Source organism: Trachemys scripta, chromosome 10 (assembly GCF_013100865.1).
Source record: "Trachemys scripta elegans isolate TJP31775 chromosome 10, CAS_Tse_1.0, whole genome shotgun sequence".
Taxonomy (NCBI): Eukaryota; Metazoa; Chordata; order Testudines; family Emydidae; genus Trachemys; species Trachemys scripta.
In genome coordinates this window covers 69,358,115-69,382,137 of record NC_048307.1, presented here as the reverse complement: position 1 = coordinate 69,382,137, position 24,023 = coordinate 69,358,115, and the positions used below count along the sequence as shown (strand labels likewise).

Sequence of the window (24,023 nt, the reverse complement as noted above, 5' to 3'; positions counted from 1 at the left end):
GTGAGTCAAAAAGGCCAATAGGGCACTGAGTCAACTGCTGAAAATCTGAGCAAACAAATCTGTCGCAAGATCAATCGAAATCTGTGTCTACAATGCTTGTGCTCTATCTGGCTTGTGGTGCAGAATATATGGCGCGTACAGAGGCACTGATGCAGCACATCAGTGGGAAGAATTCAGTAGCAGATGCCTCAAGAGATTTATGCATGTCCTAGTATAGAAATTAGAGGACACACTAAACAAATTCTCCCAGCTCTATGATTAGCAATAAACCAAATCACATGGCTAGGTCACGGTCATACATTTCATGTGCAGAGGAGCAGAACACCAACTGTCACTGGGGAGGAAAAATACACGGTAAAGGACAGATAGTAATATAGAGTCAGAGTATCAACAACATACTGAAGGGCAACATTTGCTGTTTTTGCTCATCACCAATCCTGGGGCTAGTGAGCAGTGGTCCAGTCTTCTGGGGCAACTTAGAGAAGCCTAAAGGTTGTCTGCTTTAAATTGTGTTGGTTGCTAATGGCCCCATGGGACATTCCAGCAGCTAGGAATTGTCAGGATTTTAAAGATCAGCCATGTCCCTTGTACTGGCAGCTGGGAAGGTGGTATAGGAGAAGCTACAGAGATTCTACCCAACCCAAGGATCTGTCTGTTTTGGCCCAGAGGAATGGCACAAAGCAGACTTAATATAATGGAGAACTGGGGCCACGGAGTCTAGAGATGGAAAAGATCGAATAGGTTATCTACTAGTTCTTTCTGCCAGTGCAGAGACTAAACAGCACTTCCAAGATGAGCTTTCAAAGCCTTCTTCAACCTTGGCCATCCTCAACAATTACCTACGTTAAGTTTTAAATAATAGGTGCCCATCTTGGTACAGAAAATATCTGGTTTTCCTATAAGAGTATGGCTGGAAATATTTGAAAATATAAACTAATTTAGAATCTGGCCATCGATTCTTATTCTTCAGACTATTTTGAAATCAATTTTATAGAGCAGGGGTGGCCAAATCGTGGCTCCCAAGCCACACACAGCTCTTTAACAGTTAAAGTGTGGCTCTTGGAGCCCCGCATATCCTTGGGGAGCTCAGGGCCTCTGCCTTGCAGCAGCATGGTGAGACAAGGGTTTCTGCCCAGCGGGGAGGCGGAGTCTCAGGGCTTCAGCCCCACAGGACCAGGGCTGAAACCCCAAGCCCCGGCAAGCGCCTCCTGAGGTCCTGAAGCCCCAACTCCCGGCAGGTGCGCCCTGGCTCTCAAACTTCTGAAGACTGTCATATGTGGCGTGGCAGGTCAGTTAGTTTGGCCACCCCTGTTATAGAGCATTTAAAAAAGCAGTAACTGGTAGTTGGTAAAAACTGCTGGATCAAGAATGCAGATGTACAGCATGGGCCTAATTTGCCTTTAAACCAAGGCCACACCACTCTGGCAGTATAAATGTAAAGGATTTCAGTGTAAATGAGACTCAGGCCTCATGTATTGAGTTAGACTTATGTATTCGGTAGCCATCGTTACATTGCGAAATAAATTATACACATATGTAACAGGGAGTTTGACTTATAAGAAAGTCAAAGTGATATGAAAGAAGTCAAAAGATTAATATTACTATTTAACCCTTGCTTTGCTGAGTTAACAGCAGCAGCAAAATATATAAAAACATAACGTGATCACAGGCTGGGCCTGAGTCTACATTGCTGGTTTGAGCATTGGCCTGCTAAACCCAGGGTTGTGAGTTCAATCCTTAAGGGGGCCAGTTAGGGATCTAGGGAAAAATCTGTCTGGGGATTAGTCCTGCTTTGAGCAGGGGGTTGGACTAGATGACCTCCTGAGGTCCCTTCCAACCCTAAGTTTCTGTGATTGCATTACACCAGTTTTATGCTGCTGGAAATCCATTCACTTCAACAGAATTACACTACAATAAAAATGGTGTAATAGCTGAGAATCAGACCTATGGACTTCTAATATTTTGCATCATTCACCACCACTTTACTGAAATGTAAATTTTCTATGGAAATGTCCCATTAAATATGACAAACAGTTGTATCTTTAAAATAAGTAATTTTCATTTGATTCTTATTTAAGACTTAACTCTGTTGCCTCCAAAACTTTCTTGTATTGGATGAGATGTTATGCCAAGAATCTTCTTATACTGCCCTTGATAAGTTCTGGAAGGGAAATCAGCCAGGAAAGAGGTTTTTTTCTCACAGCCCTTCCGAAAACCCTTAAAGTCATCAGAAGCAGGATCCTGCCTTCCCCAGTGAAAAAGTTCTGACAGACATCAACAGATCTTTACAATGTGATGTGCACAAATATAAGGAGAGCACCAAAATTCATTTTCACACCAGACCAAAATAGGATTCAAACTTGTCCCTGCCTCGGCCAATGCACAAGGCCACTGCAAACAGTGCAGGGGAAAGTTTAGATATAAACAGAAAAAGGTAATAATTGGCATTATAAATACACTCTATTTTTTCTATTTATATTTGCTTTTACAACACCTACCTTTTATAAAAACTAAGTTTGGGTCCTAAACTGACTTGACAGGGGCCGACCCATTACAACAAGCTAACACAATGAAAAGTTTTCAATAAATTATTACAATATTAACTGAACTATGAACCAGATTCCTCTACTGCACTTTACTAATTCACAAATTGCATTCTATATTGCAAACCTGATATACCATTAAACTTTAGACCATGCTTGCGCAAAGTATTTTACTTCATTGTATAATACAGAACAAGTTGCGATAATGCTGGGAATTTAATAGGTATATCAAACTCACACTAAAAAATTCCTACTCAGAGTAGCAGTACTGTAGTTGCAGATAGAATTAATCCAACATGGAAATCTGCAGCAAGGGAACTCTACATGTAGCTGTGTCAGAGCCTTTGATATATTCATCTGACACAGTAATCTTTGTGAACTGGTCAATTTGCGTGTGGGTGTGGGAATGTCCCCCCCCCCCCCATCAATTGCCTTTTTTCACCATAGTATCTTTTCCATCTCCGACTAATATGATTGCATTGCATATTATGTGCTTTCACCTAATTGGTCAGTGAGGCACCATAAGCCAATCCATACAGGCTGATCTCGTGAGGCAAGCCCCTTTCCTTGTGTATTTTATTTCCCTTGTGTTCTGCCGTCCCTTTCATCTCCTCCCTCTTCTGTTTATTTGAGAGAGTTTTTATTTATGAATCAATCACCTTTGGAATCACCTTCCCTACGTCTCACGCTAACCTGCTTCTAGCCACAGAAGACCCTGCTAGACTGATCCGTGCTGTTTGCACCAGCAAAAGACCCAGGCACAGGACCACGGGGAGGCGGTGGTTGGGGGAGAGATGTTAAAAACAGCAGCGCCTAGAGCCATTGCTGTGCAGCGCGCGCCGCCGGGGCAGCGGCCAGGCGGATGAATGGGATGGGGCTGGCCACAGCAAGGCGCTGCTGCCCCCTTTCCCTGGGAGGAGCGTCAAGCAGCGGGCGTGGAGAGCGCAGAAGGGGGAGGGCAGGATTTGAACGAAGGGCGGTGACACCGCACAAAAGATTTCTATAGGCTTAAGTGAGGTTACAGCAAAGGCAACGGGGAGGTGGGGGGGAGGAGTGGGCGAAGCAGCCTCCCTTAGAGCCATGCAGCGTCTGGCTGGCAGATCCGCAGCAGCCGCCTCTCCCCAGTAGTTTGTTTTAGGGCCCGGGCAGAGGGATCGGAGGAGAGAAGGCGGCCGAAGGGTGGTTTCCCCCCCCCCCCCCCCCCCCCGGGGAGTTGGTGATTCAGCCAGAAAAATGGCAGGAGGAGAGCGAGGCCGAGCGGGTCGCAGCATCTGCCGCTGCTGCAGCCCGGAGCCACCACCCTTGTTTGCGGGGAGAGTCTAAGTTCGTGCCGCGGCAGCAAGAGGCCACCGAGGAGCCGGGCGAAGTCGGATCGGATGCGCCCACGTCCGGAGGGCCCGCGGAGAGGCGGGGATGGAGCCAGGCGGCAGGGAGCGAGCTCGGGGCGGCTGGATGCATGAGCAAGGCAGGAAGGCGTGAGGCAGCCGCAGAGGGAAGGGGAGAGGATCCCTCCCTCCCCGCCAGCAGCCGGATCCGGTGGCTCTTTTGCTCTCCCCCTCCCGTTGCACCGAGGTGGGTGGGGTGTGTGCAAACAGTTCGCGATCCCAGCAGCGCAAACACTAAGTCTGTGCCCAGCTCCTCCAGGGCTCGTGCAGAGCGACCGGGCCACACCCTCGGCTGTGCTTCCTGATACCAGGAGATGCGGGTCTGCCGCCGCCTGCGACTGACTTCTCGGGGACATGTAAAGGAGGAGCACATGGTTCGCAGTCGCCTCCTTTCGGACCAGTGGGATTTTTTTTTCGAAGGAGTTAAACGGCAATAAGTTGGATGTTTCTTTTCTAATTCATGTCAACTGGTTTGCATCCGTCATGTATTCACCGTGAAGAGGGAACTTTGCAAAAATCCAGCTGCCGGGAAGCAAACCAACCACCACAGCACAGATCAGCGTGCAAAATAAATACAAAAAACAGATCATGCGGGGAAGGGACCCGGTGGCTCCCCCAGAGCAGCAGCCCGCCGCTGGCCCGGAGGTCTAGCCAGTGCATTGCAAAGGGGAGAGGCCGGGGCTTGAGCAAGTGCGGAGGATTTTGCTTTCCACCCACCCACTCCCAGCAGCCCCAGCCCCGGCGCCCAGAGGGTTTTTTTTTACTCGCGGAGATTAATGGAATGATGGTGCGGAAAAGGCAGAGAGATCCTGCCGGGCTCAGTCGGGACTGCTCGGGCGGCGGGAGAGGCGGTGGCAGTGGGGTCGCAAGAGGCATGCGAGTGCCCCCCCGGCGCGATGGCTAGCGGTGGCTCTGGCAAGTCCACTAGCGAGGTGTCCAGCAGCGCCGTCCCCAGCAGCAGCTCGCTGCAGAGGAAGAAACTCGTCTCAATCTGCGACCACTGCAAGATCAAGATGCAACTGGTGGCGGATCTGCTCCTGCTGTCCAGCGAGACCAGGCCGGTGAACACCGAGAGCCTCTCGGTCTTTGGGGAGTCCTTCGAGAAGTGCAGGGACACGATCATTGCCAGGACCAAGGGGCTCTCCATCCTGACCCACGATGTCCAGAGCCAGCTCAACATGGGGCGCTTCGGGGAAGTGGGGGACAGCCTGGTGGATATGGGGAACCTGGTGGTCTCCCTCACTGAGTGCTCTGCCCATGCTGCCTACCTGGCTGCTGTGGAGACACCAGGGGCTCAGCCTGCTCTGCCCGGCTTGGTGGATCGCTACAAGGTGACCAGATGCAGGCACGAGGTGGAGCATGGCTGTGGGATCTTAAAAAACACCCTTTTGCCAGACATGAGCCCTCAGCTCCTGCTGGAGGTTTCCCAGAACATGTCCAAGAACTTGAAATTCCTGACAGATGCCTGTGTCTTGGCCAGTGAGAAATCCAAGGATAGGTTTGCCAAGGAGCAGTTCAAACTCAGCGTCAAGTGCATGAGCACCAGCGCCTCTGCCTTCCTGGCATGTGTCAAGGAGGTCAAGACTTCACCCAGTGAGCTGACCAGGAACCGGTGCGTCTTGTTCAGTGGACCCTTGGTGCAATCTGTCCATGCTCTGGTGGGCTTTGCCACTGAGCCCCAGTTTTTGGGTAAAGCTGCCACCATTAATCCAGAGGGCAAAGCTGTGCAAACTGCCATTCTAGGAGGGGCCATGAGCGTGGTATCTGCTTGCGTGCTCCTGACCCAATGCCTCAGGGATATAGCCCAACACCCAGAAAGTAGCACCAAAATGACAGATTACAGGGAAAGGTTGAGGAACTCGGCTTGCGCCGTCTCAGAAGGTTGCAACCTGCTATCTCAGGCACTAAGAGAAAGATCTTCACCCAGGACTTTACCGCCAGTGAACTCCAATTCTGTGAATTAACCTCCACCCCCCCGTTTAGATCTCAGTCATTGCTAAAGGAAAATAATATCCCACCTCCCCAAGTCCTGGTTTTTGTATACCAAAGAATTTGCTTAGATGAGCCCAATCCTTTGATTTTATGTGGTGAGGGAACACAGCAGCAACATACTTAAACTATATATACGCAAGAAGAGGTGGTCAGACTAATTAGTGGCCAGTTTAGGCATTTTTGTAATTGAGTAATTATTCACAAATATATTTTCCATCAATCAATAAGGTCTATATACAAACAAAAGGTAATCAAAAAAGTTTTATACCTGAGGAGGTGGGGAAATCTAAAAAGCTTTAATCGCGCTGGGTGCGGTTTTTAAAGTTTGTCTTGTCTTGTCTTCCAAAATTTCCCTTCTAAATTCCACTGTTCAGTTGTGCAGGAAAAAGAAGTTACCTCAGTTTTCACGTATAAAAACAAACCAACACCACCTAGATGATGGATGTAGCTACTTTCGGGAGGGGGGAGGAGAATGGGGATCTAATTTCTTTTGAATCAAGTGTTAGGTTAGAGAAGTGCATTTGGTGTGCAGGAGTGGAGATTGTGATTATGTTTTCCATGTGTTGATTTCCAAACTGGGGGAAAAGCTACTGTGAGTGTTTAAACAAACAAAAAATTACACTATAACTAAAATGATTTTTAATTTTTTTTCCAATGTCAGTTTTTATCTTGCATGTACTGGAGTATTTATTTCATCTATTAAAATGTTATGTTTCTCAGATGTCTTTCTGTGAATCTCTTAAAACCTGAATAATTGAACAACTAGGCCTGTTTGCATTGTATGTCACTTTCCCCAGGGAATGCGTGGTACAAATGCAACTGTAATTTATACAGAGCAGCATGCAGACTTGAATTCAATTTATTTTATTCTAACAAATACTTTTCTTTCCCTGTTTTTCCCACTTCTGTTCTCCCCCCAAAAGAGAATCCATTGAATTAGTCTATTTTTTTAAAAGCTGGACCGTACTATGTGTAGAGATCACACACTTGTAAAGAAGTGGTTGTTGGTTCTGGGTGGCACAGGGAGGGTTTGCAAATCTATATTGTCAAGTTAAGTACATTTCATGTAGTATTTGAGAAGTTTTACTGTGTATTTTAGCTTTTGTTGGTATTATGGATTCTAATATGTTAAGCCTGTGAGTTGTGGTAGGAAGACTTATTCCTGCAAACTTTTACCTACAGATGAAGTCCCATTGATTTCATTGGGCCTGCTTTTGTACATAAAGCTTTGCAGGATCGGGCCCTATGATCCCACAAAGACTTGCATTTGTAATTCTTCGACAGAGGTCAACTATAACAAGTTTGATAATGCGGGTACAATTAAAGGGTCGCTGACTAAGAGACCCACCTAGGAAGGCCTGGTCCAGCAGTGGAAGTTAGACTAGGCATATAAACAGTACTATAGAATTTTACAGGAATTGTCTAAAACTGCACCTAAAAAATATTACTACCATGTTTTGGACCACTGCTATAAACTATTGTATTTGTTTAATAAGAAGTAAAGCTGATGTCTGCATTAGAATATAAACTGTCCTAGACTATTGAAGTGTCTTCCTCTTACAGCACTGTTTAAAGGCTGGTGGCAGATATGGTGCTTTTATTTTCCTAACCTCAAACATAAGAAAAAGATCACTTGATTCAGTAGGCCCTAACAGTTCGAACTTTTTTGTAGATGAGATTATATGTATATATTTGTACAACATTTCATTGGGTTTGGAAGGATGTTTGCTAGAGTTTTTTCCTTACTGAAATTCAATGGATCCTGAAATTAGGGTATTTTCCTCATTGAAACTAATCTGAATTCAGCAACCTCTGTGGCTAGGAATTTTATTTTTGGAGGCACAGCCTTGAATTTAATGCCTTTGTGTGTTCCTCACTAAGTTACTAATTTATTCTGTGTAATTTATGCAACACTGGTATAGGTGACTGCATCTGTATAACTCTAGTGTAAACGCTCTTAATGCAATCTCATCCAGTTTCTTCAGGCGTAACTTTCTAACTTTGGGCTGGGTCTACACTGGGGCGGGATCGATCCAAGATACGCAACTTCAGCTACGCGAATAGCGTAGCTGAAGTCGAAGTATCTTGGATCGAATTACCCGGGGTCCAGACGGCGCGGGATCGACGGCCGCGGCTCCCCCGTCGACTGCGCTACCGCCGCTCGCTCTGGTGGAGTTCCGGAGTCGACGGTGAGCGCATTCGGGGATCGATATATCGCATCTTAACGAGACGCGATATATCGATCCCGGATAAATCGATTGCTACCCGCCGATACGGCGGGTAGTGAAGACATACCCTTTGGCTCAGATAATCCTCTTCCACAGGAAGAGCCCACAGGAGGAAACTCCCTTGGAGGAAATCTCCATGAGGATTCCCACAGATTCCCCACTTGCACATTCCCATCAGGATGGCAAGGTTTGTCTTCCTCAGGAATGGTTTTGGAGGCCCTTGGGAACCCACAGCAGGCCAGGGGCATCTACATGGAGTTACTGTGCCACTGCACTGTCAGTGATTCCTATGGCCCCTCCTTCCTTGTCTTCATAGTAGCCTGTCTCCATTAAAACCAAGCTACTAGGGCCTCCCCCTGATTACAGCTGCCCTGAGGACGGGAAGGAGAGATGTTCAGTGGAAAAGATAAGTCTCAGCAGATATTATCTTTTTTTGCCTAACTTCTGTGGGGAGGGATAGGGGATGAGGAGTGGGCGCCACCCTTTTCTTTAGCACAGACCCTTGACCAAGTGAGAGGTGTCTGTAGGATCCGTAAGAATGGTGCTGTGAAGGCAGCTACTACCTCCACCTGCTTCTCCCTCCCCCGAGAGATCTTTCGGAGGGTCCCCTCTGTGCATGTATCTAGGTGGTATCATCTAGCTCTAATTTATTTTAATTTGCTATGACCTAAATTTCCCAGACCTGCTTCCAAATATAAAAGCCAAGGATTCTGAAGGGCAGCTCTGTAGTGTAACTGACAGAAAAGTAATGTCCTACTGCATCTTTTGATGTGTGAATTTAATAATTAGTGGTATTGCTGTATAATTAGACTCATTTTGATGCATTTATATGTTTTTAGTGAGGTTACATGAAACTCAGTAAAGCCTTCTTATTACCTCTGAATATGAAAGGCAATATATTATTAATCACAATAGTGTTGATTTTGTTGTGGTAAGATTTTTTTTTTTGAGTGGTTTAGTATATAACTTTGGTTTTAACAATAATACCACATATTTTCCCCCACTCTCTGATGTACAGATGTACTTACTTCAGAATTTAGTTTTTCTAGACGTTCTGAAGTAAAATATGCTGCTCTAGATTACTTTTTCTTGTGAGGCGTGAATTATGTTTCACTGTTAAATGAAACCTGGGAATAAAATCTGAGAAATACAGTTGTCAAGGTCATGATTTTCATTAGTGGTGATTTAAAAAAAAATGTAATCAGTAACTTGGCAAAAATAATTTACCATAAATTTAAAAATGAAATATTTAAACACCTCTCTAAATACTCAAGGTAGGCCATGTACTGATTTCGTTCCATAGCAGAACTTCCCCTGATGACAAAGGGAACTGCATGCCTATGGATTGAGTTCAGAGTATATCCCTGAAAATGTATTCACACACTTGGAATGTCAAAAAATTGGGGGGGGGAAAAAGACTTTTGATATGAACTGATACAAACAGATATTTTTGGCACGGAGTTAATGAGTAACCAAAAAAATGGCAGCTTTTCAACTGGAAAAAGCATGATATAATTACAGTAGAATATTTAAAAAAAAAAAGATTTAGCCTCATGTTTATAAAAAAATTAACATGTATTGTGATAATTATCATGGAATAATCAAGTCTGGTATAGGAGGAAGTATTCCAGCAATATATTTATGTTGTTGATACGCTTTGGATTTTCCAAGTCAGAGAAAATGAGTCATAGAAGGAAATATTTCTATATGGGTGTGTGTGGTGAGGGTGGTATTGTTTTGTTTTTTTCCCTTCCACCTTTGTAGGTAGAGAGCCATTATAGAGGGTCTTTGATTATCACCTGATTTTGTACTTCGTACTTTAGGCCCCAGTTGTCCAAATACTTACTCGTGTGCTTAGACCTATGCAAGCAAGTAGTGCTGTTGATTTCATTGTCAAGTCAGGTGTGTGAGAGTTTTTGCTGGATCAGGGCCTTAATGTTATTTGACAGCAGCAAACTTAATTTTTCAGGCCGCTTATGTCCCATTTGTAGCAGATCTATTCTACTAGTACACTGAATAAAAGGGTTAACCCTTTTTTTTGACGTTCACTGTGCAAGGAGCATCATGTCAGCCAAAAATAACACTATTGCCACCAAATGAGGATTCAATTTATTTAAAAAAATAGATATTTTTTTAATGGGGAAAAAAGCATGTTCATATTGTCTGTAGGTTGACGGTTACCTTGTTTGTTTCTCCATTATAATGCAGTTTGACTAAATAAGTAACTGAAAGGGCTTAGAAGTTAAGAGCAATTTGCTTATTGTTTTCAAAAAATGTAAAGACTGCAGGAGAACCTGTAAACTAGCCACCAAAAGTATAACTGAAAAGTAAGTAAGGTTGACTATTTAAGGCTATCCTTGCTATTTGCAAAACTAGGAGGGTGGGGGGGAAATGGGTCTTACCATCCCCTTCACTTTTTGCTACAGGAAATGATCAAAGTGGCAGAAAACCTGCTCTTAGCCAGACTTCTGTCAGAGGGAGAAGGGCCTGAGCCGTGTTAGGGGGTGTGCCTGATTACAGAAGGGGTGGAGCCAAGAAAGAGGAAATGCTCCACAGGGGTAATATCTCCTGTAAACCACCAGGAATTTCCCTATGCTAGCTAATGCTGGGACTGATCCAGCAAATGATACGGATGCTCTTTCCAAGCTGTCAGATTGCTCTCTGTATGGAAGGATTGGATTAGGTACATCTGGCTGCTGTTGGGAGCTGTGCTGCCATAGGAAACAAGGGGCCTGTATAGTAGCCATGGCGCATTTGTGGAATTTGCCTGAGGATCTCAGGATATCCACAAGTTTGGAGGGCCACACCATTATGTGAGGGTGGCAAACACTGTTACCCTGACAGGACGATTTGTTAGAAATTGTAGTCTTTGCTAGCCTACCTTTGGCTCTCAGGGCTTTAGAAGTGGAAGGGTCTGAGAAGGGCCCGTGTCTTAGATTTCTTTAAAATTTTATGTTAGCTTAGTGCCTGTGAAAAATGTGAGATTTATGGCTAGGAAGACAAAAGTCCTTTTCCCACAGAACAGTGATACCAAACCACAGACCTCCTAGATTGATCTCCGGTCCATTCAGTTAAATCCTTTGGCTCATTGCTGAGAAGCCAGCAAAGATTCTCAATGGTGACATGGACATCTGTCTGTCGGAAATTGGACTGAGACCATCCATTCATTTGACATAGGCCACCAAACATCTATATTTTTGGGTAACTCCCACTCTGGGCCAAAAATCAAACTGGCCGACTACTAAGTGAACGGCTTTTTCTTCCGTTATAGATCCCTTAAGACATCAGATTCCCCCCAGAAACTTCTATGATTTATTTGTAGGAAGTTGTTGACCCTGAATACATTGTGTAAAGAGTTCTTCTATAAGACCTTTTTGAATTTGTATAAATTGGCCTAATAATCAGCATAACTATACATGCTTTTGAAAGGCTTCCTATGGGCATTAAAGGCCTGATCCGTAGCTCATTGAAATCAATGTCTATTTATATTCTTAGTAATGTTGTTTTCACAAACTATGTTAAAATAACATCAAGAGTCTGGCTTATATTGCCAAGCTAGAAAATGTATGGACACAGATTCAGACTCATATTAACAACATGCCGTAGTCTATCACACGATTGCAAAGTTCTCTGAGCAGTAAATGATTTTTACCATACAATACACTACATGGTACTATATTTAGACACAGTCAAGAATGGAGTGTCAGCATTAACTCAGAATTTCCTGGCTTTTTGGTGGTTTGCCAGACCCTTGATACTGTTCTAATTTAATTTTTATAATTTCTCTTTTATGTTAAAGGTTTCCCTGGCTGTAAAAGTTGTGATTGCCATACTGTATTGACAGCCTCACTTTTATGTAAATACCATTTAATATATTTTGAAATCCTGCTGGTTGCCAGATGCGGCTCTTTTGGTTTGTGGTGTTAAACACTTTTGAAAGCTAAATATTTTGAAGGTTTTTTCCCCAAACTATCAAAAGTGATTATTACTAACAACTTGCTTAGTTTTAAATTGAATTAGTTTGAGGTGAAATGATTGAAAGCAAGGAGGTCTCAAAGTAGTTGTTTTTTTTCTGGGTTTTTGTTTGTACGCAACTATTTGATAGTTGTCTTTCAGGCACGTTTGTTTGGAAGGCAGGGAAACGGCACTTCCTAACACTGGTCTAGTCAATAAATACACAGAATCCTAAAAAGCACAGATCAGGGACAGTCCTGCAACAAGAGCCACAAGACCTATGTGCCCATACAGAGTGGGACTCTGCACAGGCTCAGAGATTCCCCTTTGCAGATCCTGTTGCAGGATCAGGGCTTAAACTGGAAACTCCAGTACAGTCTGGACTATATGGCAGCTGGTATTGCTCTAAATAATTCATAGGGTCTGGTACATTGGTATGTTAGGCTGCATGTACAGCTCCAGCATCACAAAACAGTCCTGAATTAGCTTAATTAGCCATATTGGATGATTTAGAGCTGCCACAGCAGCTCCTATGTCTCCCATCTTCCTGACTGAAGGTTTGGGGTCTGGTCAGGATAAAGGAGGCCTCGCCTGGGCACCCCCATTCCCCGAGATCCCCAGGTGCCAGAATCGCCCCTCGAGGTCATTTGTAGTCAGTGTAATTTACACTAGAGAACAGACCAGTATCTAGACAGCCCTAAAATCAAGGGAATTGAAACCACCTTTACCTCCTACTCTTTCAAATGCTTATTTCTTGGGGTGATCAGTCATTCAGGACCACAGGGGGCACTAGTGCAGTGGATCGTCAGCAATAATGCCAGACCAATGTTAATTTGCCTTTGCTTAGCTTTTAGTGGATGGTACCTTTTTCTTTATATGGGAATTGTTAGCTTGGTTTTTGTTTGGTCAATACTCATTCATCAGGGGCTGCTGATGGTTCCTAAAGCAGCAGAACCTGAGTGGGTCTGTTGAAAGGAGTTAGATGGCTGTGGAGTGGATGTACTGTGGGATTCTCTGCCCCATATGCAGTGGAACTAGGATCTCCACATAGAAACATAGGGCTGGAAGGGACCTTTAGAGGCCATCTAGTCCATCCCCACGTGCTGAGCCAGAACCATGTATACCAAGTCCATCCCTGAAAGTTGTTTAGAAGGTGCTAGGAAAAGTTGTAAGAGGGTGACCACTGAATCTATTATTATGTTGATCCATTGGCCATGAATCATCTCACAGGTATTGCAGCAGGCATGTGGGACCCTGGGATTGTATTTTTAGAGCAGCTGCAGATGTACCAAGTAAAAACCTGCCATTTCCCATAAAGACTTTTCTCAGTATGCTAGGATTTTAATTTGTCCACATTACATGTGGACTCTCTTGAATTACCAATGTAACCTTAATGTGTCTGGGGCTCAGTTTTGCACTCTGAACATGCCCCACCTGATTGCCTTTTAGAAGAGTTGCACAGAGCTGGGTGTGCAGGGTGGCAAGTTAAGATTACTATGGGAAGCTTAACTTTTGCATATCCTGCCTCTTGTGTGCTTGAATCTGTAACCTTGATGTTAAAATTAATCTCATTAAAAATTTACCACAGAATAAATTTGACTTTACAATATTAGAATCACAGTAGCGACTCCATAATTAAAACTGAACGTTTTAATTTTAGGCCATACTTTTGATCCCTTTTTGCTGGCTTAGGACACCTCTAAGAATGAAACTTCTCTTGCTATGTGCCTGGCCAAAAAAAAAATTGTGAGCCCTTTTTTAATTTTTAAGTTGGAAGTGAATTGGACAAATAACGTCTGAATTATGGGACACAGAAAAATAGGGGTGTGTTTTTGATGTGCAAGTGAACTATTTTTTCTTGTAGTTTTTAAAAAATTGGTTACTTTGTAAAATTGAAATTGGCCTTATGCATAAGTCCTTAAAGAGAACTTGTGCCCTGGACTAGTATACTAAAATTACACATGTTCAATTAATGGTGGGAATTCTGTCAGGCACTCATACAGAGCTGTACTGTAACTTCTATCAGAAACCTGGTAAACAAATTCTGTGAACACCATCCTAGAGGAGCTTATCCTAACAGTCTATGCCTGTGGAACTTGTGACTTCTTGGGGTATGTCTACACTGCAGCTGGGAGTGAGCCTCCCAACAGACAGACTCCTGCTAGCAGGGTTTGAGCTAGCGCACAAAAACAACACAGTGGACGTTGCTGCACTGACGATGACTCGGTCTGGGTGGCCGAGCTTGGGTGGCTAGACTGGCCCTCCATTGGCCTGAAGAGTGGCTCCAGAGGATTGGCCAGTGGAGTTTTGTGAAATCACGAGAATCGTATTTGAAATAACACCAATTTAAGTTCTGCTGGCTATGTCACTAGAGTCTGTAATATTTGTTAGCTCTGGTAATGAAAGACATGTCTGAAAAATCTTAACAAGCAAGATTAAGATGAAGTTGTTTGAGATCGGCGGGCATAGGAATGTGATGTGACTATTAAGGAAGAAAAACTATGAATTCTGTGATAAAGTTTGACAGTATGTGGGTTTTTAAAAAAAGTTAACAGAATGTTGTGGTAAAAATAAAACAAAACACTACAAGGTTGTGTTGCAATTGCAATTAAGTTTCCATTGTAAATTACCCTTGTATTCCTGGCCACTATCCCGGCTTTCCAGTATGGGTCAGTGGCACTGCCCCTGCCCATGCTCTGTTTCTGGCTGACTGCTCCACCCCACTTGCTTCTCATGGTTCACATGCCAGCACCTTGCATATTACATTCATTTATTAGCCAGAGGCTTCACCTCCTCCATCTTCCATGCCCAGTACAACACCCTGATGTGGAACAGAGACTCCATTGTACTCCATGCACTCTCCCTATATTGTATGCTCCTAGGTACTTCATTTCCCCTGCAGATTATGGTCTGAGACTACTCCATCCAGATCAGGCTGGAAGTATACCTCTGCTCCATATGTACTGGTTCCAGATTCCACCTCATGCATCCTTCCAAAATGCAGAATAGAAATTCTCCTGTAATCAGTATACCCTAGAAGTGTTCCTTACGTAGTATGTCAAAAGCCAATAACAATGCAATTCCGATACACAAAGCAGACTTACATTTCTTTTATGTGGCAACTTTTTTGGTGTTGGTTCATCTGTTTTGTAGAGGAGGTAGTTTGGGGTTGGATCTCTAGCCTGCAGGTGGAGAGAAGATGGGTGTTAGTCACTAAGTTAAGGTTGTTGATGTTGAAGCTTCAAGTGCAAATGTCCCGGCTATGTAGCATTTAGTTTTTTTGTTTTGTCTAACTATAACTTTTACACAAACATTTTTAAGGGGCTGGGTATCCCAAAAAGCTTTTTATCTTGACTTGATCCTGAACTTTGAATTCAATAATAGAGAACCAGTGCCTGGATCTATACCACCTTGTAAAGTCTAACAACAGTTTCTGTTTATTGCTGCATCTAATAGATCTCTGTGTTGGGCTCGAAATCTGCTCACTTGGGTTTGTTTTTTTAAAAATCTTACAGGAGCAAACATTCTTAGCTCCTGCTTATGTCATCATCTCACGGAATTTCGAGAGTAGTTTTTCAAGATTGTCTTCATTTTTTTCCAATTAGGAAAAAAGTGCTTTGTGTAATTATCCATTTCCCTAGTAGTCTTTAAAGGACACTATCATAAATAGTCCCAAAACACTTTCTTTTCATTTTAATTTTCAGAAGCCCTGCGTGAAGGTTGTGTAGGGTGTGTGTTTAACATATCTATTGTTTGGATATGAAGGAAGAAAGTGCATGTTATTTACTATACAGGATTAAGTTTATTGGCATAACACAACTAAAGATCAGATAGGCTGCTTGGATTGATTTATGTGAGGCTAGTATTATAATTTGCAAAAGTGTGTTGTGACTTCAGTGGGTCTTCCGTGTGGGCACAATGGGTCTTCCTGTGCAGATGCAATTGTGGGTACGGTACTTGTAATACTGAGAACTTCCACACAGGGATCTGATCCTGCATGTTTCACACAGACCAAATTCTTCATTGACTTTAGTGGAAAGTTTTCCTTGAATAAGACAAGAAAGCTAAAGCCTGAATTATCTGCTAATTATAAGAACTTGCTCGTTTGATAAAGGAAATGTTTTAATTACATCTTGTATTCTGTGCTATTCTATTCTAAAACAGAGAGCACATGCTACACTTGCTCTGTAGTGATGGGATGAAATAACCCACTCAAATATCTTTGAAATCCTTTGTCTTTTCCTTTGAAAATGACAATGCAGTCTGTGAATGGCTCTTTGGGGGATAAATATGCTTTGCAACGTAGTACATGGGGCTGAGGGGTTTGCTGGGTAGACAGATTTTTTTTAAACTAATATATCCATCTAATAAAAATATGAGTTGCCAAATAGTGGATTTTTCAAAGCCTTTCCAGTGGGTTTTAGTCTACGAAAGCTTATGTGTTAGTCCCAAATAAATGTGTTAGTCTCTAAGGTGCCACAAGTACTTCTCATTCTTTTTTCACGAATATTATGTTAGCGATTGCGTCTTTGTTGTGCTCATTTAACTTAAACTATGTTTGATTTTTCCCTCCCCTGAGAGACGGTTATAGTAAGAGTTTGTTTTACTTAAGGAAGATATATCTATTGCAGTCATTGGCTCACATTATATCCCTTTTAAGTAACTCGCTCAGGGGCCTGTCCTGCAAGGTGCTGAATATCCTCTGCTCCCTTGGGAGCCTTTGATGTTCTGATTGTTTGCACTGTTTTTAAAATGAATCTAATAATGTGCGGTACCCTGGTAGAAACAAATATAGACAGGGAATAAAGCATCAAAAATATTTTAGGACAAGTCTAAAAGAGACACTTTCAGATGCCCTAGTTCAGAAGTTTATTTTATTTATATAAAACCCCTTTTTACTCCTACAGAATAATTAAGTTTAAAATACTGTAAGACCTGGATTTATCCAATTAAAAATAAGTAAATGCAGCTTTTTCCATATAGTGTGGTTATGTAGGATCAGAAGAAAGAAATGAGCTGAAGGGTTGTTTCATTACTATCTCTAGTCTAGACAACTTTTTAAATAAAAAATTGAATGTTTTCTCTTTTTATTTTTATTTATTTATTTTTTGGTGCCAGAAGTTGAAAGAAAACCCATTGCCAGTTGCAGTGGGGAAGCATGATCAGTGAGACACTCCCTCCTGGTCCCTCAGAAAGAGCGAAGGGTTCAAAAGTATTTAATACCCCTTTCACATACTAGGGGCCATATACTTACCGCTTAACTCCACTTACTCACTGCACTCAGTAAGATAATGCTTCCTTAAAGTCATTTTACATACATTCCCCATTTACTTATATCTGTCCTCTAGTTCTAGTCTGTCCGCTGACCTCAAATAAATCACCTGGCTTCATTTTCTAAAAAGTCTTTATCTAGTTTAAATACTTCAATCACATCATATCTGAATCCTCTTCACTCACGACGAAATAACCCTACCTAATCATTTTTACTAAGATTAATTCTGGGGAAAAAAATTACCCAGGTCAGAAGATGAGAGGTTTAGCTTAATAATTGTAATGGTCGTTGCATTTGTAGAAGCCTATTTTAGGACTTTTTCAAGCCTGAAGCAAATTATTTTTAAACTGTTTCCTTTTGTCACAACCTCCTGAGAGTGCATCACTGTCTCATCCCCCACTCTCCAGCTATTTAGGAATTAATGTTTAGTGGAGTATATTCAGTAAAAACAAAAAAAGTCATTCTGATCTAGTTTGCAGTGATTTCTACCTAGAATTATTCTGTTTTGAACAGGTTTAGTGTGTGTAGTGTTTGTGTTTTAATGCTGGATTATGCATTCTGCATCTTATTGAGATTGAAAAAATTCCATGTATCCCAAGGAATTCCAGACTCCTCTGCTTGTAAGAGCTTCCCTCAACCTCCTTACCCTTCCCCATCTGTTTGTGGAATTATAAAATGCTCTTGGGCACTTTTTGAGTGGGAGTGTGTGTTGTCAAGGCCAGTCACTTCCCTTTGTTAACCCTTGGCATTACCTAAACAAAAATTAACGGCCTTGTGCCTACATGATAGTCTTGTACCCATTGAAGTCAATGGCAAAACTTTCATTGTTTTCAGTGAGACTGGATCTAGCCCAGAGGTCCCCAAACTGTGGGGTGTGCCCCCTGTTAGGGAGCACAGAAGACCGTTCGAGGGGGGCATGGCTGGGCCTGGGCCAGCCCCCACAGGGGCAAGGAGGGAGCACCACCCAGCCCCGCTCCACCCCCAGCCTTGAGCCCTGGCCCCTGGCTGCAGCTCCGTTCCCGCTCCCAGCACTGGCCCCACCTCCAGCCTCGGCCCCTTTACCCCATCTGCATCCTCACCCCCAAGCCATGGCCCCACGCCTGTCCCCGGCTCCGTGTAGACAGGGTGTGTGTGTGGGGGGGGGGCGCAACCCTGAAAAGTTTGGGACCAGTGATCTCGCCCATAGTTTTCACCACTGACCTTCAGTCCTTACTGGTGATGTTGAGATGGAGGATGAGTTTTGAAAGTGTCGGCTTTGCCTATGATCCCAGCAAGCAATGTATAGGCCGGGGTTCCACTTAACTGGCATGGAGATGGTCTGAAGATATTCCTGCAGCAGGGACATGGAGGAATCCAGTCAGGAACATTTTGGGCTGCTGGGGTGTTGTGGTCCTTCCTGAGGCCTGTGATTAAAGCTTCACTCCCCACACCCTTGTGGCCCCAAAAGGGTATGTTCTCCCTGGAGAATAGCAGACCCTACGCAGGAGGGATAGGGACCCAGGAAGCCTGGGATTGGCCAAATTGTCCATAGAAAATGTTTCTTAAAAAGACAGAGTAGAGATAGCCAGGTAAAACTGGCAGGACTTTTCATAATGCTACATTGTACAATTAAATAGACCCTTGAGAATTGCTCCTGGAACATGTAAGAAACGTGTAATTTTAAGTTGGATTAATGTAGAGCTGGAGATCTATTTGTCAAAGGGAGTTTAACCCCTTCAGCAGTACTTAATCTAACACGAATCTAACGTGTTCTGTGATATAGTACTCTCCAAATATGTTGAATGAAAGGAAGGGCTGTCACTTGTTCCAAAGCCCAGAAATCACATCTCATCCATGAGACCCAAAAGAGCCAACAACTGCAAGGCAGGGTTCTGTATCAGGCAGGTAGCCCTGGTGGCAGTCTAGTCAGTTACCCGTGAGTGGGAGAACTGTGCTAAAGGAAGCCCAGGAAGAAGGGAGACAATGGAGAAATAATGACATGCTAAAAGTCTGGCTTTACATTAGCCGTAGACTGAGGACTTCTGTGCATAGGCAGAGAGTTTTGAAAAGGCAACTCTAGTAATAACATGAATGGTTTTTCTCAACATGTCCTGCCAGTGACTTCATACGTAACAAAGAAAGACTGTCTCTGGCAGTTAGGGGAAAGGCAACATCTATGCTCATTTCTTAATGGGCAGAATTAATATGTGTGTTAACTCTTGTGACTCAATGTGTGATCTAGAGCCATAAATTGAAGACTCAGTGCTCTTCCAGAGTTAGCTTGGGTCAAGATGGCACACTAAATGCTGGGACCTGGCATATGTTCAACAGGAAAATGTGGCCCACAGCTGAACAAGGGAACTGTATTGTGGAGCTCCGTTAATGCTTGTTGACAACACTTTTAGCCAAACCTAGTTTAGAATCAAGAAACTACCTCACTTACTGGAGTGAAAGGTTCACTGGTGAGCCACTACCGTTCACCCTTAGGCCACATATCTTAACCTTTTCGGATGTAGCAGGTTCTGAGCATTGTTTAAAATGCAGGTAAAGAACTGTACATCTCTCCCCCACAAAATAATCAAGGATTGGTGAAAAATTGCATTCTTTTCATTGACTTGCTCCTGAGCATGGTATTATGTAATACAGCCTACTGATGGTGGGTTGTTTTGTGTTTTGTTTTTTTGGTCACTAGGATGTTCCTTGGTGTATATTGTTAGATTAGAAGCCATTCCTCACTTCTGCTGATTTTTTTTTTTTGTTCCCTTTAATGCTTACGGTTTTGTCCAAAAATCATTCTTGCTGGCTTACAAAAACAGCAGGAACTGCAGCACCACTCCATTTTAAGCCTGATTTGTATTAGCCATTACATTGGTTCCACATGCTGCTAGGGTGGAGACATCATTTAAATTCCCAACGCAGCCAGTCGGGCCAGGAATTGCAACCCTGTGGTAAGTGGCAGTGACTTTCTAGTTCTTGATTACGTTATGCTAGAAAAGAGGATTGTTCCCAGAGCAATTTACCCAGAAGAAATAATGGAAATAGAGTTCCAGGATGACCTTACACCCCAGTGATCTAGTTGGCTGGAGTCAGTTATTACTCAGCTTCTCCATCATGGAGACTGCAGTAGTCTCATGCTTTGTCATCACTACGATGTGGGTAGATTCTGAGCTCACTGAGCACTTCATAGGAGAGTATGCGTGTGTATGGCTGGTGAGAGGGGGATTTAGGAATGTGAGCAGAACAAAATACGCATTTTATTTGAGACAGGTTTTGGTCCTGTTGGTGCTGATTTTAAACTTGCTGTCTTTAGCGCTTTCTTCCTATCTCTTTTTTTCTGAACCATTGATGCTGGGGTGTGTTTTAAAGGCGTTCATCTAGGACAGTATAGCCTGGGATCCAGGGAAGGAGTGTTGTAGAAAACCTCTGCAGTGAGGCAGTCCTGTAAAATTCTGTTTCATTTCAGGACACAGAGCTTGAAAAGTTTTTCCTAGAAATGTGCAATGGGTCTGTCAGAAAACACGCCACTCCTCTTCCCAGTAGTTTCCTGCTGAAGTCATTTAAGGCATTTTGCTGCTTTCATCTGTGTATATAGCGAGTACTTGTGGGCCAAGTTTTTTTAATGGAACACAAATAAAAAATTTTGCTTTTAAAAATCATCAGTGAAGAGAGTTGGAAGCTGCTTTGTATGCAAAATTACCTCAGCAACTTACCAGTTTCTCATTTCCATTCTTTCCTCAATTGCAGTGAAGTGGAGGTAGGTGTTTTTCTCCTTTAGCTACTGCTAAGAGCACAGGTTTGCACAACCCTAAGGAGTTGGGGGGAAGTACTTCACTTCGGGGCTGTCTGTTCAGGGCACAGGAGGTGACTTGGAAAGGTGCGTGAAGTCCATTTACTGTGCACTCAGACCTGAAGATCATAGTCAATTCAGCCTACACTATTTGCTCTGTAGGCCAGAGCTATAGTGCAGTGGCTATTTAAAAAATCTTTCCTCTCCAGGAATTGGCAAGCTGCCCTTTAACGGTTACATACGTTTAACCAAGTTTGTTCCAAGTTCAGCTCCTTATGCCAAAGGAACAGTAAACTTTTGTTATGTTTTATTCACATTTCAGTCTAGACCATAAAAATAATGTAAGGATGAAATTTACTTCAGCGTAGAGGGACCGCACCCCATGTAAGCTCTTTATTAAGGGTTTAAGTGGGAGCTATGTGGATTTAGGGCCTTGTTCAGTCCATCTGTATTGGGTGAATTTCACCCTCCCACCTTTCCCTGATCTCTCCTGATGTTCCTATTCTTGCACATATATACTAAATAGTGCTTTTTATACATGGATCTCAAAGCACTTTACAAACGTGGTTGGACATTATATATGATACACACATTTTAAAAAGTAACTGCTAATTATCTAGTACGACAGTGCACTCCTGTTTTAGTCCATTGGATTGATATGAAATTTAAAATACGTATTTGCATTTGCTATTAAACTATTCACACGATGCATATTTTGCTGTGTCCGCAATGCATGGTTTAGTGGATTGGGCATAGGACTTGGAGTCTTGAGACCTGGCTCTGCCTATCCACCTTTTATGAAGTGCTTTAAGAGCCACAGGTGAAAAGGGCTTTATACAATGCTAAGAACTTCTGCTTGATAATAGGGTAGAAAAAGTTCTTGTCACCTTGAAAATAGCTCTGAACTGAATTCAAATGCCATAGGCTCAATACAGCTGTGTGATGGGGAGGGGCTGGTGCACTTCTCGAAAGACTGACATGGGACTATTGGAGATCGCATTCAAGGATCCGATATCTGATCTCAAGAACTTTATGTTTTGTGTTAAGTGATCATCATTTTTTTTTCCAGCTAGTCCTGAATTTTTGTGGTGTCTCATATTAAGGCCGTCAATCCCTGTTTACTTTTGTGGTGAGTTAGCAGTTGGAATTAGAGGTGCATGGTTTGTTTCCATTGTGATGTGGATACCTTGCAGGAGCCAAAGAATGCATTAGTGATTGGTTGCCTGTGAAAATTTGCTCAGCCAGTCAGTTCAAAATAGAGGTGGGATTTAGTCCTGACTGTAATATTTGAACGGACAGGATGTACCAAGAAGGGGAAGTATGTCAATCAAAGGTTGTTCTGTCATGATTTCTGCCCCCCTCTCCCCCCACTTCAACACAGGATGTCCTAAGACTATTGCAGTAACTGACTAATTTAGCATCCGTTTCTGTGCATGCCTATCTCTAAATGGCAAGCACACACAGCTGGCTGTTTAAGGCATGTAATGTACAGAGGTAGCAATAAAACCAGTGAAAGCAGTAAAAGGCTTTCCCCTCTCACAATAAAACCTTCAAAAAGTTGTTGACTGAGGGCGATAAGCGGGTCAGTGGCTGTTTAGGTTAGGGAAGGATTGGGTGTGACAAGCAGCAGGATACTGTTTGTTTAGGTTTTGTCCCTTGGGAGTAGTTCAATATTTCAGGCATACTGGGGAACTCCTCCTCCCCCTGTCCCGCCTCCAAGAGGGTTGGGATCAGAAATAGACATGGGGAGATTTGAGAGAACAAGACTAACAAAGTCTCAAAAGTGCTTACTTATTCCATAGTACCAGCCTTTTCTGGATAGTTATATAGAATCTAGCAGCACTTGCTGACTAATTCTTCTTTTAATATAAAATATACAAGATGATGGCTGGCCCCAGTTGTAGATGCCTGACAAAATATCAAAGATACAGCCATAACAATAAGATACAATGGAAACCAACCATGCTTGAAGAGTTCCCCACACCCTCTCCTGGGGAAGAGATGGGTAGTGTTTTACAGATAACTCTCCTAACAAATACTTTGCCTTCCCTAGGTGACTGTGTGTGCACGCCTATGCTTAGTTTGCATGTACCCTCCAGCAAATGGACCATGAACACTTGTTTCCTTTAGTTTGTTGGCTGGGGGGAAGGAGGGTTACTTAAAGAGGAATTGGGTGAGTGATTGTCAAAAGTATGATCAAAAGGTATAATTGTTATATTTAAAACTACTAAAAGCAGATGAGAAACAGCCACGAAGAAAGAAGGGGGATATAGTTTTATAGATCAATACTGTACTAAAGAGATCATGAAGCAAAAAAAGTCTGACAGTAAAAGCTAGGACCCCTCCTTAGAGAACAGAAATTGTTAGAAGAGCAAACAGGAGCCGCTAGAGTCACTGCCACAACCACTGAAGGATAGCTCAGTGGTTTGAGCATTGACCTGCTAAACCCAGGGTTCAATCCTTGAGGGGGCCACTTAGGGATCTGGGGAAAAATCAGTACTTGGTCCTGCTAGTGAAGGCAGGGGGCTGGACTCAATGACCTTTCAGGGTCCCTTCCAGTTCTATGAGATTGGTATATCTCCATATTAAAAAAAAAAAAAAAAAGCCATCTAGATGAAAAATGTGCGAGAGCAACAGTACATGCAGAGGGGCCAAATGTCAGCACCTAGAGGTAATCCATACAGTTGTCAAGCTGGAATTCCATTTGATGCATGGAGTGCCCCTGAAGGCACTAGCCATCCCAAAGGATACAGGTCTCCCGGATGGATATGCAGGGAGTAGCAAACTGCATTTTCATAGGTGTTCTGAGTATTGAGCCTCCCAAGTATAGTCCTTCTCAGAGGATTATAAGGAGCTCTGCACACCCCCTTATTGTGTCTATCA

General features: G+C 43.1%; 1 protein-coding gene and 1 long non-coding RNA gene across 2 annotated transcripts in view; both read left to right on the top strand.

Annotated features, from left to right (window-relative positions):
* Window positions 1-3,531: 3,531 nt before the first annotated feature.
* TLNRD1 (talin rod domain containing 1) lies at window positions 3,532-6,641 on the top strand. Its single transcript, XM_034784253.1, has one exon. The coding sequence runs from the start codon at window positions 4,825-4,827 to the stop codon at window positions 5,890-5,892; it is 1,068 nt and encodes a 355-aa protein (XP_034640144.1). The 5' UTR covers window positions 3,532-4,824; the 3' UTR covers window positions 5,893-6,641.
* Window positions 6,642-18,718: 12,077 nt separating this feature from the next.
* Window positions 18,719-24,023, top strand: part of LOC117884123 — a 77,555-nt gene continuing 72,250 nt past the window's right edge. The window contains exon 1 of the long non-coding RNA XR_004647499.1: window positions 18,719-21,107. This is a non-coding gene — a long non-coding RNA (uncharacterized LOC117884123). The remainder of the gene's footprint in view (window positions 21,108-24,023) is intronic.